Source organism: Camelus ferus, chromosome 4, assembly GCF_009834535.1.
Source record: "Camelus ferus isolate YT-003-E chromosome 4, BCGSAC_Cfer_1.0, whole genome shotgun sequence".
NCBI lineage: Eukaryota > Metazoa > Chordata > Mammalia > Artiodactyla > Camelidae > Camelus > Camelus ferus.
Window position 1 is genome coordinate 66443586 of NC_045699.1, and position 15332 is coordinate 66458917.

General features: G+C 41.3%; 1 protein-coding gene across 10 annotated transcripts in view; it reads right to left on the minus strand.

Annotated features, from left to right (window-relative positions):
- MAPKAP1 (MAPK associated protein 1) overlaps positions 1 to 15332 on the minus strand; it is a 208856-nt gene that overhangs the window by 80153 nt on the left and 113371 nt on the right. For 9 of the 10 annotated variants that reach the window (XM_032478440.1, XM_032478441.1, XM_032478438.1 and 6 more), the window contains one exon: positions 4809 to 4918. In XM_032478440.1, coding sequence (XP_032334331.1) covers positions 4809 to 4918 — 110 coding nt within the window. Of the gene's footprint in view, positions 1 to 784; positions 808 to 4808; positions 4919 to 15332 lie in introns of those variants that run through there. The other variant, XM_032478447.1, reaches the window with a different exon arrangement.

The window sequence follows — 15332 nt, forward strand, 5'->3', positions numbered from 1 at the left end:
CTGGAGGAGCCAAGAACAGAAAGCAGGAGAAGCAGGCAGGGTGCTATTCTAACAGTCCAGGTGAAGTCATGGTGATCTGGACTCATTCAGTGGTGATGGAAAAGACTGAATGGATTCAGGATATATTCTGGAGGTGAAAATGAGAGGACTTGCTAACGGATAAGATGTGCAGAGTTAGCATAGGGAAGAATTCAAGGGTCAATTTTACTACAATTTTGAGGAGGGCGGTAGGGGGCAGAAAGTTAAATAAATTAACTGCAAAGTAATCTGAAATTTTTTTTATACTAAAATAGTATGCCTTCAACAGCTACTACTTTGAAAGACACTGCCAATCCCCAACTCTTCACAGCTTAAATGTGAAGGTCACAATTTAAATGTCAGTTTCTTGGGGAGGAGTTCCCTGACCATCTACACACAGCGGGGAGCTCCCCTGATTCTTACCTTCTCTCTCTCAGCCCCTTATGTTTACTCTCCCTTTAGAATATTAGGTCCTCTTCAGCAAGGGCCTTGCAGATCTGTTCCCCACAGTACCCCTGGAACTCAGCACAGGTCTGACATATGAGAGCACATGACGAGCGGATGTACAACACAGTGACAAATACGTTAGGGATCAATACTTGCATTTTACATGAATTTTTAAGATAAAACTTGAGAATTCAGTGATGTCATCATTAGCCATCCCTGAGATCAGAACTCCACACCTGCTGGGGTAGATGTTCACTCCCCTCTCTGCTCCTGGCAGTACTGTAGGGAATAATGTTTGAGAAGTCCTCGACTAGACTGTCTCACTGGTGACACCCTAGGGATCTGATGAAAACACAGTAAATTAGCATGCAATAGTGTGTCTGTGACCCCAAATAGACATGTTAGGAGGGAGTTTACTTGACAAAGTGAACACTTATGTTTTAGATTCTGGGTGAAATTTTGTAAGGGAAAAGTAGGAATGAATGTAATAAGTCTGATTAACAATATTATAAGAACTTTTCAAAAAGGATCTTCAGACTAATGAAAATTTGTCTTTCACATCAAAAGGCATGAATGGACAGGAGTAAGAAAAATTAATATGTTTCTGATTCAATCTTTCAGCAGATGATAAAGAAAAAGACCTCCATTTTACCATGACAACAAATACTGAAATAGAGCCACGTAGAAAACTACTCTGCTTGGAAAACCCCACTTTGAAGCCTCCTCCTTTGTAGATCAAGAGATGCCTACATTTCTGCATCGATGTTAAAACTGAATTTGATGGACCTCTATTCCTCAAGTGACCTCTGTCATACCCGACATCCTGTTTCAGGAGGCTGGTAAAGGTTGGTGGGTTATAACATTTTAAACAACAACAAAATACTAAGAAGCTCAGGTCGTCACTGATTGTGAGGGTGAATTTGATAAAGGAGAACTTGAACTAAGGCCTTTACTCACTAAATAACAGGTTAGTATAGTTTACTGGTTAAATCAAGGGACCTGACAGGTTACTCTTCATTATGTCAAAAACACAGTGAGGTAAAGAGGTTTCAGCTAATTCTTCCTAAACTGGATACTCCATTACAATTTTCTTAAAACAGTAGGGACTCTTTCTGCCAATGCAGGTGGATTCCAAATGCCAACTAGGTCAGTAATAAAATGAAAAGCTGGAGAGAGACTTGAAAAGAGGCATTTAAAAATGGCTTTAAAAAATGGGCCTTAGCAGAGAACTGACTGGAACACACTGTGAAAAGATTACTATAAGTTCAGTATATGAATATTAATAGAAAAACCCTGCAGTGTTCATAAATAGTTATGACTTGATGAAATAATTACAAATAACACAAGTCAAAATTTTAGATCAGTTACAAGTGTCTGTAATGATATTCTATCCATAAAAAGCAAAAATATTTTAAAACTCTAAAGGCTTCCACTGACAAAGATACTTACCTAAACAAAGAAATCTTTTGCTCAAATATCACCTACTACCTTCTGAGTTTTTACAAATGAAAACTGGTGAGGGAATGCCAGAGGGAAGTGTCCTATTTAAACACTAGGACAGTCATTAAGCCCACATCCTGATTTGATAATGAAACAGTTTAAGTTCTCAATTTATTAATATTATAGAGCTGTATGGTCAGCGGGAAAAAAAGATGAGAGATGTTAAAGGTTTGTGAGTGAGCAGCTAAAGTTCACTGCCAGCCTATCAAAGGATTTCTGAAAGCTTACAACTAACCTCTAACGCACAAATAGTGCGAGAACTCTTGATGTCACGTGGCACGTGTTGTTTAATCTCAGGTGGCATCTCTTCCTTCTCAAGTTAAGTAAGAGTAGCACAGAGACAGTGCTGCTCTGTGCTCAGCTGGGCAGGGCTGAGCCAGACACCGGGCGTTGCAGGCACCTTCTTGCAAATACCGAGCAGGTCACTATGGCAGAGGCCTAGGAAGTGCAGGCTGAGTGCTGCCTCCCTGGCACTTCCTGTCACCAAGTTCATGACTAAGTTCATACGCCATAATGGGTAAGTAATAAGTATTTCATAGCCAACTGTGAGCATGAACAGACTTTTTTTTTTTTAGTAAATGTACTTGTGATTCTCTCTGTGACAGGAGGATTTTCCTCTTCATTAATCACCCTCTAAAACAAGTCCACTCCACAATACAAAGTTCAAAAATGCAAAATATACCCTGCCTTTACCAAGCTAACCACAAATAAACATCTTTGCCAAACTGAAGATCCTTCTATTTCATGAGACCACACTTAACAAAGCAATAGAAAGAGCTTCTTACTTTAAAAAGCTTTTTGGATCAAGAAAATGGACAGTAATTTATGTAAGTGCATCAATCTCAATTGACTTATTTAGTATGAAAAGGAATAAATAATGCAGATCACTGTTTTTTGGACAATGAATCCTAACTCTTTGCCAGTGACGTGGCAAAGACTCTGATGAAAATGGCAGGGATGCACACACAAAGGTGAACATAAATAAATGTGTGTATGATAAACGTGGTTGCTGGAGACAGACACAGATAAATAGTTGTGCAATTGGACAGAGAAGACTGGAGACAGAGGAAAAGACATTAGTTCAGCTGTATCCCAGTAAGTCTGCAGAGGTTTCATGATCTAAAAAATCTGCACGAGCAAAATTTCTATTAAGAAGGTTAAAAAAGTTAGTAAGTTAGTTCTACCTCCTTTTGGGCAATTCAGAAAAATGTTATTTTAGAACATAATGAATATGTCATAAAATACACTATTATATAAAAAATTTAGGGACAAAACAAGAGGAAAAAATCAGGATCCTGAAGGCAGATGAATGCTTAACATCTTTAAATATCTGAAGCTGTTTAAATGCTAGTAGATCGGCACCTAGAACCCCAAAATATCACCTTTCCCCTGGGAAGGACAGGCTATGCCACTTCAATCATCCCTTAAACGCGAAGAGGTTTGACCCCCATGCAATGGATAAAAGTCACCCAAAAAATGAACAAAAGAGGTGTTTGGAAAAACCAGAACACCATTCATCCCAGCTAACGACTTGTTCATTATGAGTGATGATGGATAAAGACTTCTCATGCTGAGATGAAATCAAGATTTATATGCATTGTTTCCTCTCCCAACTTGTGGGAAGATCATCATCATTTAATTCTATCTCTGCGGCCAGTGATGGGCATCCAGAGAGCTGGTTATCAAACGGTGCAGTCAGCTGGCAAAAGCCGAAACGTGCAGTTGGCACATCTGGACGGAGCCGCCACAGCCGAGGGTGAACAATGACTCCTGGCAAGCATCCAAATTGCTTGCAGACGCTAGCAGGTCTCATCTACAACCGCCCCTACCAGCATCTCTCTCTCTCTCTTTTTTATGAGAATCAGATTTTCATTGCTCCATTCAATTGCTCTCCTCTGCCATTTTTTACAGCTCTTATCGTTCCCCTGGAATATGGCCTTGAGACAGCTCATCCGTGTCCTTCACTGTGTTATCTCTTCTAACTTTTATTAAAACTTCAGCTTTCATCTGAAGATAGCTAATTAAATCTGGAACAGATTATATTCCTCCCCTAAAAAAGAACGCAGAACTGTTTTCTTCAACCTGAGCCATGCTTTTTTCCCTTTCCAAAACATGAAATCAAAGGTGTTTAAGAAGTCTCATTCGTTTACAAAGCTATTTGACATGTCATATACAGGTTGATTTATACTAAAGTTGTCTATGGCATGACAAATCTTTGAGCTATTTCTCAAAATAATTATTTCCCAATACTGGGGATTTTTTCTCATGTCCTTTAAATATTAACACCTAATATTATAACCTTATTTTCTGTATAAAGTTGGGTAATGAGGAATTAGAGATTAACAGGTATTTGTGAACAAGTGATTTATCATAAAAAAATTTTTTTTACAGGTGCCCTCATTTGGTAAAAATGAAAAAATGTTTTCTTTTATTTTATACCCCAAACACTAACAACCAGAAGTTTCCCCCATGGAAAATTATGTGAAAACATGAAATTAAAAGCAGTGCTTCAAATTTAGGGTTACAAGTCAGCTTTTCAGTTTTCAAGACAGCTTTACACCAACTAATAGTTAGCTTAAATGGCTTTGTCTTAATCTATCGCAATTTAATGATGGCGCTTCCATAAGCAACATGAACTCACTCTTCTCACATATGCCACTGACCCAGTCCCTTCTTTGGGCCCAGGGGGAGCTTAAAAATCACTTTTCTGCTATAGTCTCGCTAACCAAACCTTCTGGCAATGATACCTGAATCAATCTTGCCAGCCATCAAACACACCCGCGCCCAGCACTTTTAACTAAAGGTTAAGCTTCTGTTGCCAGGATATGATCTAGCTGTCCCACCTGAAATTTTCTGCGATCCTTTTCTTCGCTTCACTGCCTTTAGCAAGATTTCTTTCATGGTGACTTTTGTGTTGTCCACCTGAATAAGGGAAAATCCATGAGCAGCATTTCTGTAGGAAAAGACAAATATTAAATCATCATCAATATTCAACCAAAGAGATGTAATGCAGTCTTCACTGAGTTTAAGAAAGTACACTGAAGTGTCAATTATTTTAAAATGGGTTAAAAAGACCTACTTCTAATGAGAGAGAGAGAGAGAAAGAGCATTCTAGTATGAACAGTTTCAAGTGAAAGGGAGGGCAGAGTTAGAGAAGGGTTTTCTAATTTATTTGAAATTGAATCCACTTGGGTCTGTGTGGGTCACTAGTACCATGGGTTCCTTGGTTGGTTCTCAAGCCAAATCGTGCAGCAAACTTGGCTTGTGTCAGTAGATGTCACTGCAGGCAGATACTACCATCATATTAAAGCTCATGGCGCCCTGGAGGAAAAATGTTGGGGTGGGGTGGATATGATAGCCGAAAGCTCTTTAGAATAAGGGGAAAAACAGACTCCTCCTAACTGGCAAGCAAATAAATAAACAAACATTTAAAAAATATATACAGTCTGTATACACTTCAGTAGGAATGTTTTAATCCACTTAGTCCTAGAAGGTCAAACAAATTATTAGCTGAAGTGTAAATAATTACAAGACAAAATATTAACACTACTCATAAGCTGCTGGCCAATCACTCTTTGGGGGGAGGGGGTCATCCAGATAGAAAAAAACTGGTAAGGAATAAGTACCCTTAAAAAAGAAGCCTGTTCCTAGCTGAGGTTTAACCTCACTAAGACTGTTAATTGCAAGAGCAAGTATCACAAATACTACTCACTATGCTTGGGCACTGGAACAAAACAGGCCAATTCCAAGCAGCTCATGTAACAAATGGGACCCAAGTTTCCAACTATGGAACATGGGAATTGCCACAAGGAGTTTGGTCGCATTCCCATTTCCCCACAAGAATCTCAAAGGGGAACACAGCCAAAAAACATGGCAGAACTTCATACTGACAAGAAACCTGAAAGAAAAGCCAAGCCCCAAGCTAAGCCATGGAAAAGCTTCCCAATGGTAGGACAGGCTGGGAAGGGGCCTTAAACCTAGGTTGGACCCACCCAGGTGGCTGGGGGCTGATTGCAAAACCAAGGACGCAATTTGCTTCCCTAATACAAAGACATCTCTGCACCCCTCCTCTCCATACGGCTTGCTGTTTAATCTTTGACATTCCATTTGTTAAAAAGCAAAAGCCGATGCTGGTCTAGCCAGCACGATCATCCATTTTAACTTGGTCAAGTTCTCGCTATCGAACAGCAGGCCTGAGAACTGTCAAGCTAATTTTACTGAACACTCTGTTACTGAATCATGCCTGAGCCCCGGCCGTTCTTTACCTCAGAAGCTGGACCCCATCCCAGAACAATCTTTAAAAGTTTATTTTACTGATCAAAGCAAAATAAGAAATAGCTCTTTTCTAAAAACTATATTTAGGGAGCGATGTAGTAAGTGATACTTTGGCAGGAGTACTGAAATGTAAAGTGCCGTGTGCATTTATAAACTTGGGGGTATTTGCTCTGGCACCAGGCCAGCGTGTATTTGGAACAAATGCCAATCATCCACGTTCAGACTTGCCTTCCCCTGCTTTCTCCTCAGAAGTCAGTACGCACTCCATCTGCGACAATATGTTGGGCGATGGATGAGTAGGACCTAGAAGGGAACACGAGTTCTCGGGCTCTCCCAAACTTGTCCTGGGTTGGATCTCACGAACTTTCATCTGCCTGGGTTCCACCAGAACTATTTTAGATTTGAGTCTGCTTATAAACTGTTTATATTCTCTCCTAATCTGCTGCTGGCTGATAGCATTATTTCAAACCAATACGTTTATCTTCTCAGCAAAGGCAGACTAAAAGCTCAAAAGGAAGCCTGGTGCTTGGACTAACTTCCATAAATTAAAAGTGTCCTTTTAAAAGATTTCTGAACACAGGAAAATCCCTAGTCTGTATTTTTCTGTCATTTTACCAAAACGTACCTGGGTGACAAGGTTAAAGCATGCAGAGGAAATCCCTGGCACTCATCATCCACAGGCATTACTGATAAATTGTGTGGTGGAGGAATAAAGGATTACCTTCTGTATTTTTTCATTACACTTTTCTTTTGTTACAGAATACATAAATCCATTGTGGCACGATGTAATATGTATCACCGTGCTACACCTGCGGACGCTTCCGAGCGGCTGCCATGTCTGTGCAGTCAGGAATGATAAGTGAACCACCCGTGAATGTTAACGATAGTGATCATTCTGAGGTAACTCGGCTCTCCATCTTCCTTTACAGCCTCCGTGCCGAAGCCAGGGTAGCAAGGTTCATGAGAGGAAAATGGAAACAGCCGCGAAGGGAAGGGGCAAGCTCGGCGCGTGGAATGTGCCTTCACGAGTGTGCGGTATCTCACTCTGGGCTCCATTTTGGGGAAATGTGCACATGGAAAGGAGGAAGAGGTTGTGAGCCACGTGATGCACACTCCACCAGACCTAATGAAAGTTTCCTCAGGTCGGACTCGCACTCCACTCCTTTCTCTCCAGACGAATGCCAACTTTGGGTCTGGTCCCAAGTCCATAGCACTTAAAATGTTTCTAAAACACAAGAGTACAGAACCTAAGTGGCTCTCAGACTCCATCTAGGTCCAACTGTTAAGTCAGGCTCCCATTTAATAAACGGATATGGAGACTTGCTACCACAATTTTCAGCTTGACTTCCAAACATTCTGTGTTTTATGCCTCATTTCTTCATATCCAGGATTTTTTACGGGCTTTCTAAAATGTCTATTGAAATACATCCTTTAAAGCCACTTTAATGATGGGCACTGGGTCTGAGGCTAAGCTGACAACGATCTTGGGGGAAATGCTGGCAGCAGACAGGTAGGGTGTTGGCCCAGCCCCTCCTCCTCATGGCACTGCACCCCAGTCTCTGGGCTGTCACCTGTGCTGGGGATGACTAGCCCCCGGACGGACAGGCAGATGGGTGGACAGACAGATGGGCTACAAACCCAGGTTCTCGGCTCAGAAACTGCTCCTCCTTCGGCTCCCTCGTGGACAGACAGCTTATTTTCTGCCAGTGCAGGGTATCATGGGGGCACTGAGCACAAGCAGCTGCCCTTCCATGGCTCCTTGGGTCTGGGTCTGGGTCTGGATGAAGCTTCACTGTAGGGAGCTGACTAAATGCCGTCAGGAGTGCTTCAGTCAATTCCAAGTTAGGTCCTGTCAAGTCTCGTAACCACTGAGAAACGTATGGGCATTTTAAAAAGAGATTACTCACTTGAGGAATTCAGCTCTGTCCCACTGCAAAGCCACTCAGTTACCAGAGGGAAGTTTTCACACCAGCATTAACCTAACACAATAAGCACTTCTGTACTGAGCATTAAACTAGAGGTGGCAAGGGACAGAGAAGTAGGGGCACAGATCTTCATTTGAAAAGCTGAGATTCTATTTATAGGGACAGAGCTGGACTGAGAACCCAAGTTGGAAGGCAATATTGGAGAGGAAAACACATGGGCAGGGAGTTAAAGGCCCTTTGGTTCAAATCCTGGCCCCACGGCTAACTGAAATACTGTCTTAGCACGTGGAAACCTCAGCTGCATCCGTGAACTGAGGAGGCCACTTCCTGTCAGGAGGGTAAGACAGACAATGAATGCCAAACACCTGGAACTAAGGCTGGCAAACAGTAACAGGAGTTTACAATGTTTGCTCTCCTGTGTTCCCCTTGTCCCAAGTCATCAGCCCAAGAGAAGAGGCCCTGTTCAGCCCATTCCCCTAAACCCTCAGCAGATATCGCTTATTTGGGGAAATGGATTTCAACCCTCACTGATTATAAGTGGTAACACAGAACAAATGTACAATCTGCTGGGCATGGTGGCAACATCAGGGCACTATCAGTAAGCAGCCTCTGGCCCAGGCATCCAATTTTGGATTCAGAAATCAACAATACAGTCCCTAACCCAGTAGCACAGCCCAGTGGGAAAGAAAGACAAAGAAGCAACAAAGAATTAGAGTTCCGTGTGATGAGCATAAAGATGAAGGCAAGCTCGGGTGCCGCCAAAACACAGGGGCACTTAACCCAGCGGGTAGGGTGAGGGGCCAGAGAAGCTTCTTAGGGGGGGCATCTCAAAACATAGTTGTCATTTAGCTCTATACCATACTAAAAGAATGGTGGCAACACCAGAAGGCAGGACAGAGCCAGCTCTGCCTTCCTTGGGTAAATGATACAGTCTCTCTAACTTTTACTTTTCTCATCTACAAAATGAGGACAATTCTTTGTAAGACTGTTGCCAGGGCTAAATACGTCTAAAACAGTAAACATAATACCTGTCATATCCTAAATGCTTAATAAGCAATAGATAACATAATAATCAAATCAGCTTTTATCATACACAGAAGTGATACATAATGATGAGAAAATGACAACAATCAACATTTATTGAGCACTTACTTTGTTCGTTTAGTCCTCCCAGAAAAGGTAAGTGCTATCATCCGTCCCATTTTACAATGGAGGAAATTGAGGTTTGGCAAGGTTGAGACATGTGCCTGGAGTTAAGCAGTTAGTTAAGTGGAAGAACCAGGACTTGAACCCAGATCAGCCAGGCTCCAAAGCCTGTGTTTTAAGTCTCCCCGTAGCCAAGGGAGTTTTGGGGACTCATGGGAAGAGACTTCCAGAGAGCATAACTTCCAGATGGGAACCACTGACCAATCTATGGAAAAGGTCAACTTCTACTGTAACAAATTCTTATAAATGTCTGAACTCTTAAGACTAACCATATGACCGACAAGATCCCTTTCTAAAAGCCGTTGGAGAACGTCATGGTTTCCTGAGCCACAGTCTTAGTTTTTGGAAGTGGGAAAAGGCTGCCAAGAGTTGCACTCCATTCTCCATTCCTGACCAGTTCATAACAGTGATGAAGACACACTCCCTCTGGTTCCCAGCCTGGTCTGGTCCCAATTCCATGCATGTTCATTCTCGAGCACTTCAAGGTAGAAAATGAAAATATATGAGCAAGAGAAAGGCTTGAAATAACTGCAGCATGCCTGCTTTAAAGCAAGTCCTTCGGGTATTACTTTATCCATAAAGAGAGTTTACACCAGTGTGAACGCCACATTTTGTTTCCCCTTGCACTGACAATTTTTTTTTTAAAGATCAAAGCATATTGTGTGAGTATGTGATGTTTGACATTGGACAAAGTACTCTTTTTCAAAACAGACATTTTCCAAAAACATAACTCACTAGACTAATGGGCAGTGAGAAGCCAAAATGACTGCCCTCCGCCTTCTCCTTGTGTATCTTTGCCAGAGTCCTTGGGACTTGCCAAATCTGGTCATGCCTGCTTAGCTTGCTCGACTGATTGTGCCAGAAAAGAAAATAAGACACAGATGTATTTGAGCTCTTTGAGATGCCAGTAAGAGAGACAGCTAATGGCTTCATTTCGACCCTCCCCTTCCAGCTGGGCACAGGTGGGGGATAATGAGGTCCCTCTCCCTAATCAAACTCAATTATTTACTACTCTGTATAACTGCAAAGACATTCACATTCAGTTCAGAATATAAAACACACCGTGGGCTACTTCCAACCACTGCCACTGGGTATTTATAACAAACTCAAGTGGCTAACAGTTTGCCTTGGCAGGAGTTTAAGTGTGTAAAGTTTTGCAAACTGTTTCTGTTCAAATATGTCCTGCTGAAATGGGGTCCCAGGCGGGGTTCCATAACTGTCAGGTCAGTGAACTGCATAACATCTGAGAATGTATTCACCATGCAGTGCAGACAGGATCTGGAAATCAAACGCTTCGTTCTATCGCAACCTTCTGAGAAGCATCACAGTTTTTTCAACAGCAAGACTGACATTGTATTAATAAACATTACAAGTCACTAGCCTGACATGTACATAGCAGCAGCTGACAGACTCCAACATAAGCTGAAGGGAGAACAGAGGAAATCAAAATGAGACATAGCAACTAAACATGGCCAAAGGGGGTGGATCACGAAACAAATCACACTAACGTCAGAAATGTGAGACCTAAACTTTTAAGATATATAGCAACTGAAGCAATAATCTGGTATAATTTTGGGGTACCAAAGTAATGTGGCTATCTAAAATATGTGCTTTTATAAAGTAGGAACAAAGCATATCCTGGCACAATTTCAACAGACATTCCAGTGAGCAAAACATACATATTTAGCTTGTCTGACCTTTAAATTCTTAGAAGTATGTAATTAATGCTTTCCATCTTTATTACTTGCTCCAATATTTCTGTCACTTTAAACAGACACAAAGAAAAATCTTTTCTTTTCTCTAGACAGTAGCTGTTGCCAAAAAGGAAATCAAGTCAGATTTACAAATACAAAATTAAACGGGCTGCATATGTTACATTTCCATACACGAGGACAATCTGGACAATGAAAATGTTTGCTAATACAACAGAATGAAAAGAAACAACACACAGTTGGTCCTCTATGACTCAAGCAAACAATAAATAACTAGGATAATTTATAGCCATATTGCCAGGCCTGGCTACAAAGAACACAGGCATGTTTTAAAATTCTTTGTCCTATTTTAGCTCTGCCCCTTATCAAACTGTGTGACCTTGTGTAAATAACTACTTGTCTCTGATCCTTAGCTTATATACTACAAAAATGAGTTGCTTATAAGGAATAAATGAGATAATGGCTACAAGGGTCACCAAATTGAGTGAGTGTGCAAAAACGCTCATTTCTTTCCTTCCCCGCCCCCCTCTTCTCCAGACCACAAGGCAACATCACATAAGAGCAGGTGCGTCCTTTCATAAAGGTCTGGTCACTGGGGATGCATTGTGGCGATCTCACCAAGATGGGATACTGAAACTACTGACCCTTTCTGAAAAGCCCTGATACAGGAAAGAGCGATGAATCTAGGGCATGTCTCCCCCAAAAAGCAGCTAATCTTTCCCTTTAGGCAGAGCCAAGAGAAGCTGCAGCAGTCTCTGGGAGACCCCTGGGCCACACTGCTTGAGGCAGCCTGGCTTCTGGTGCAAGACCCTCCACTGTCTACCCCATGGTCCCTTTCCAAAAGAGCAAAATCCTAACTGGATTCTATCAGCTCTGCAGCTCTTGGTTAAAATGGTTCATTTCCCATATCCACCTGATATGTTAAACATTTTAAGTAAAATACATAAACAGGAGGGCAGTTTAATTACTCTTACTGACTTCTGATCTCGGAAAACTCTGTCCATTTTATTGGTTTTGACTTTTCTTCCCTTAAAGCCCTTCTTCCCCACCCCAGAGTAGGATCATAGTGTGAAACATTAACATCATCGCACGCAATGCAGTAACACCGTCACAGTTGCTTTTGTCATTGCCATTTTTAAATTCAATTCAGTTTCACAAATCCTGATTGAATTAGCCCATGCTAGGGGATGAGAGGAGATGGACAAAGTAAGCTCTGCTCCTGTCCACTCCGACATTCTCCCTGTCCTACTGTGTCTAAAGGCCCTGCAGGCCTTGGCTTGGTCATTGCTGGCAAGGAGTACTTCTTCAGATGTTGGAAACTGGCTAAGATCTAGCTCTTACTTAACTAGTTTTAGAGCCAACCATCCCCCCATATCTCTCTGACCCCTACTTCTCCCCTCCTATACACCTGATATCCAAACAATTTCAATGCTGAGATTCAGAGGAGTTAGCAGTCAGCAAGTTAGGGACACCTGCATATATACACATTTGCTCTGTCCAGAATCAATCAATTACAATGGATACTTGCTAGAAATCCGCTTGCGGATCTGGTTAAGGAAGCAGTTTCTATTAGTAGGCTTGTAATGTGCATGTTTTTAGAGTAATCCATTCTCCTTCCCCGAGCAACAACTCTATTTCTAGGGATTTCCCGGGGTCCAAGTGCCTGGGAGGAAAAGCCAGTCCAGCCACGACTCAGTAAGAACATCAAAAGGTATCCAGCTCCACATTCTTTTCCACAGAACACTTTTCTAACTAGGGATTCATTTACATTAACTAGGTCCTTTTTTAAAATGTAAATCATTATGTAATATAGTAAGTCATTATCTCTGCATGATGGAACAAAGGGAAATCTGAAATTTTCTATGAAGAAACATATTTTTTAATGTTTTTATAATGGACACCAATTAATTGTGTAACAAAAAAATAATCCAAAGAAAGATTAACCCTCATACATACCTTAGTGTGAATTATTCAGACTGATAAACCTCTGACAAAAATAGCAGCTAGGTAGTACTTCCTACATGCCAGCATCTGAGTTAATTTCCTCATAGCGTTTCCTACCTGAGGTTCATGGGCTCCCAGGGTCAACAGATAATTTACAGGCTGTTTCAGAATGTAAAAGTTTTGCTTTTAGTGCAATGAAAACCATAAACACACACACACCTATAATACACATGATACATTTTTAGTTCAATGACAATCATGTATATATGATTTTAACTGAAAAGCAAAATTATATAGATATTGCTGTATACGTAGGGATTCATATAAGCAATAGACAGATATAGGCCATTCTCCGTCTTCCATGTTCCCCATTCTTCACCCAGCTGGGGGAGTCCTGAGTTACTGCTTAGAGGAGAAATACCTGGGAGAGCCATCTGACCCTCATCAGGCAGATATGAACAAGAAATAAACGTACCAGGATACGCCAGGGTCGACAAATCTAGCCCACGTCCATTCATTTATGTATTGTCTATGGCTGCTTTCACACTACTGTGGCAGAGGTAAGTTACAGACAGCATGGTCTGAAAGTCTGAAATATTTACGGTCTGGCCCTTTACAGAAAAAGTATGCCAACCTGTGGGATAAGCTGGTGAGATCTAGGGGTGTGTGTGTTCCAGCAGCCAGAATTATTTAACAACAACAATAGACCTAGTAAAAGCCAAATGGCATCAGTGCAAGCTACACGGACAGTTTGTTGAATAGAGAAAAGTGACGGGAGAAGTGGGCACAAGGCTCTTTATGGAACAGACTTGCTGATCTCTGAAGAATTCATGCTCTGCAGTGCGTAAGTCACACTGTGCAGAGGTGTCAATCAGGCAAAGGGGCCACCTGTGCAGAGACCAAATGACAACAGCAGAAAGTAAGGTGACCAATCATCCCGGTTCCCCTGGGGCTGAGCAGGGCGCTCCTGGACTTAGGACTTTCAGTTCTGAAACAGGGAAAGTCCCGGGCAAACTGGCATCAACTGGTCATCCTAGAAGAAATGTTCTCTACTTTTTCCAATAAAAAAAACATTTAAAATTGGGGGGGGGGGGGCGGTGTGCATGCTGTATATCAACTGGCTCATTAAAATAATGGACTAGTACCTGCAAATACATTCATTGTTTAAAAGGAAAATAATATGGTAATCTGATTTTTCATATGAAAATCAAGTGATTCAAGTTAACAAGGAAAACATTTAACACCCATTAAACCCAACATCAGTGATTTAATTTTACCAAAACATTTGTTGCATTAAAGCTGTTAATTTGTATTTTATTAATGTTATCATTTTATTTGCATTTAATTTGTAATTTTGTTTGGGTTGCATAAGGATATGGAATTTATAGCTAGAATTTTACATCTGTATGTATTTAAGTAACACTATAATAAAACAAATTTGGGCAAACATTAAAGTTTCAGGAGAATTATTTTTTCTTTAAAAGCTCTGAACATTACTTACATTTAAGAACATTCCTCACCACAATTCCATGAGGTAGTGATTACTATCCTCACTTTACAGAAACTGATACCACAGTCTTAGAGTAAGTTACTAGTGAAGCTGAAACTTGAAGCTGGGTTAGCGTAAGTTCAGTCCGTGCTGCCTCATTTAGGGTAGGGAAAGATGGTACACTGGAGCCTCCTCGTTGCTTGGTAGGAGGGCGTCTGAAAGATGACAAGCTGGGGCTCTGTGGTATTCAACAGACAGAAACTAGGCTGTTGAAGAGGTTAAATGGGCTCAGAAAGCAAGTGGGACAGAAAGCTTGGCCAAGGGCCCTTCTAGCAGTCCACAGACAGCTGATTCATTCATTCCTTCTCTAGGAAGCTCTGCGCTAGGTGCTAAAGTTACAGAGATAAAGACTGTATTCACCCTGTCTTCAAGGAGTTTATGATCTGTCTACTATATTGAAGGATGTCTGCCCATAAGAGGGCTAATGGGAAAGTCTGCAGATCTCTAATGTCTCCCCCTGCCCAAGTTCGGGAAACACTATTCCAATTCAGCCTTTACTCTGTTATTACCATATTAAGGGAGCTTTGCTGGATGCTGTGGGGGTACTAATGATCCAGTTCTTGTTCTCAAAGGACTTCTACTAATAATAACAATTGCATCAAACACTTAGATAATGCTTATTTAGCCTAGGCACTGTCCTAAGTGCTTTACATATATGAACCCATTCAAGCCTCACAATGGCTCTATGAGGTAGGTATTACTATTACCCTCATTTAATGGAGCCATAGAAAAGTTAAGTAACTCGTCCAAGATCCC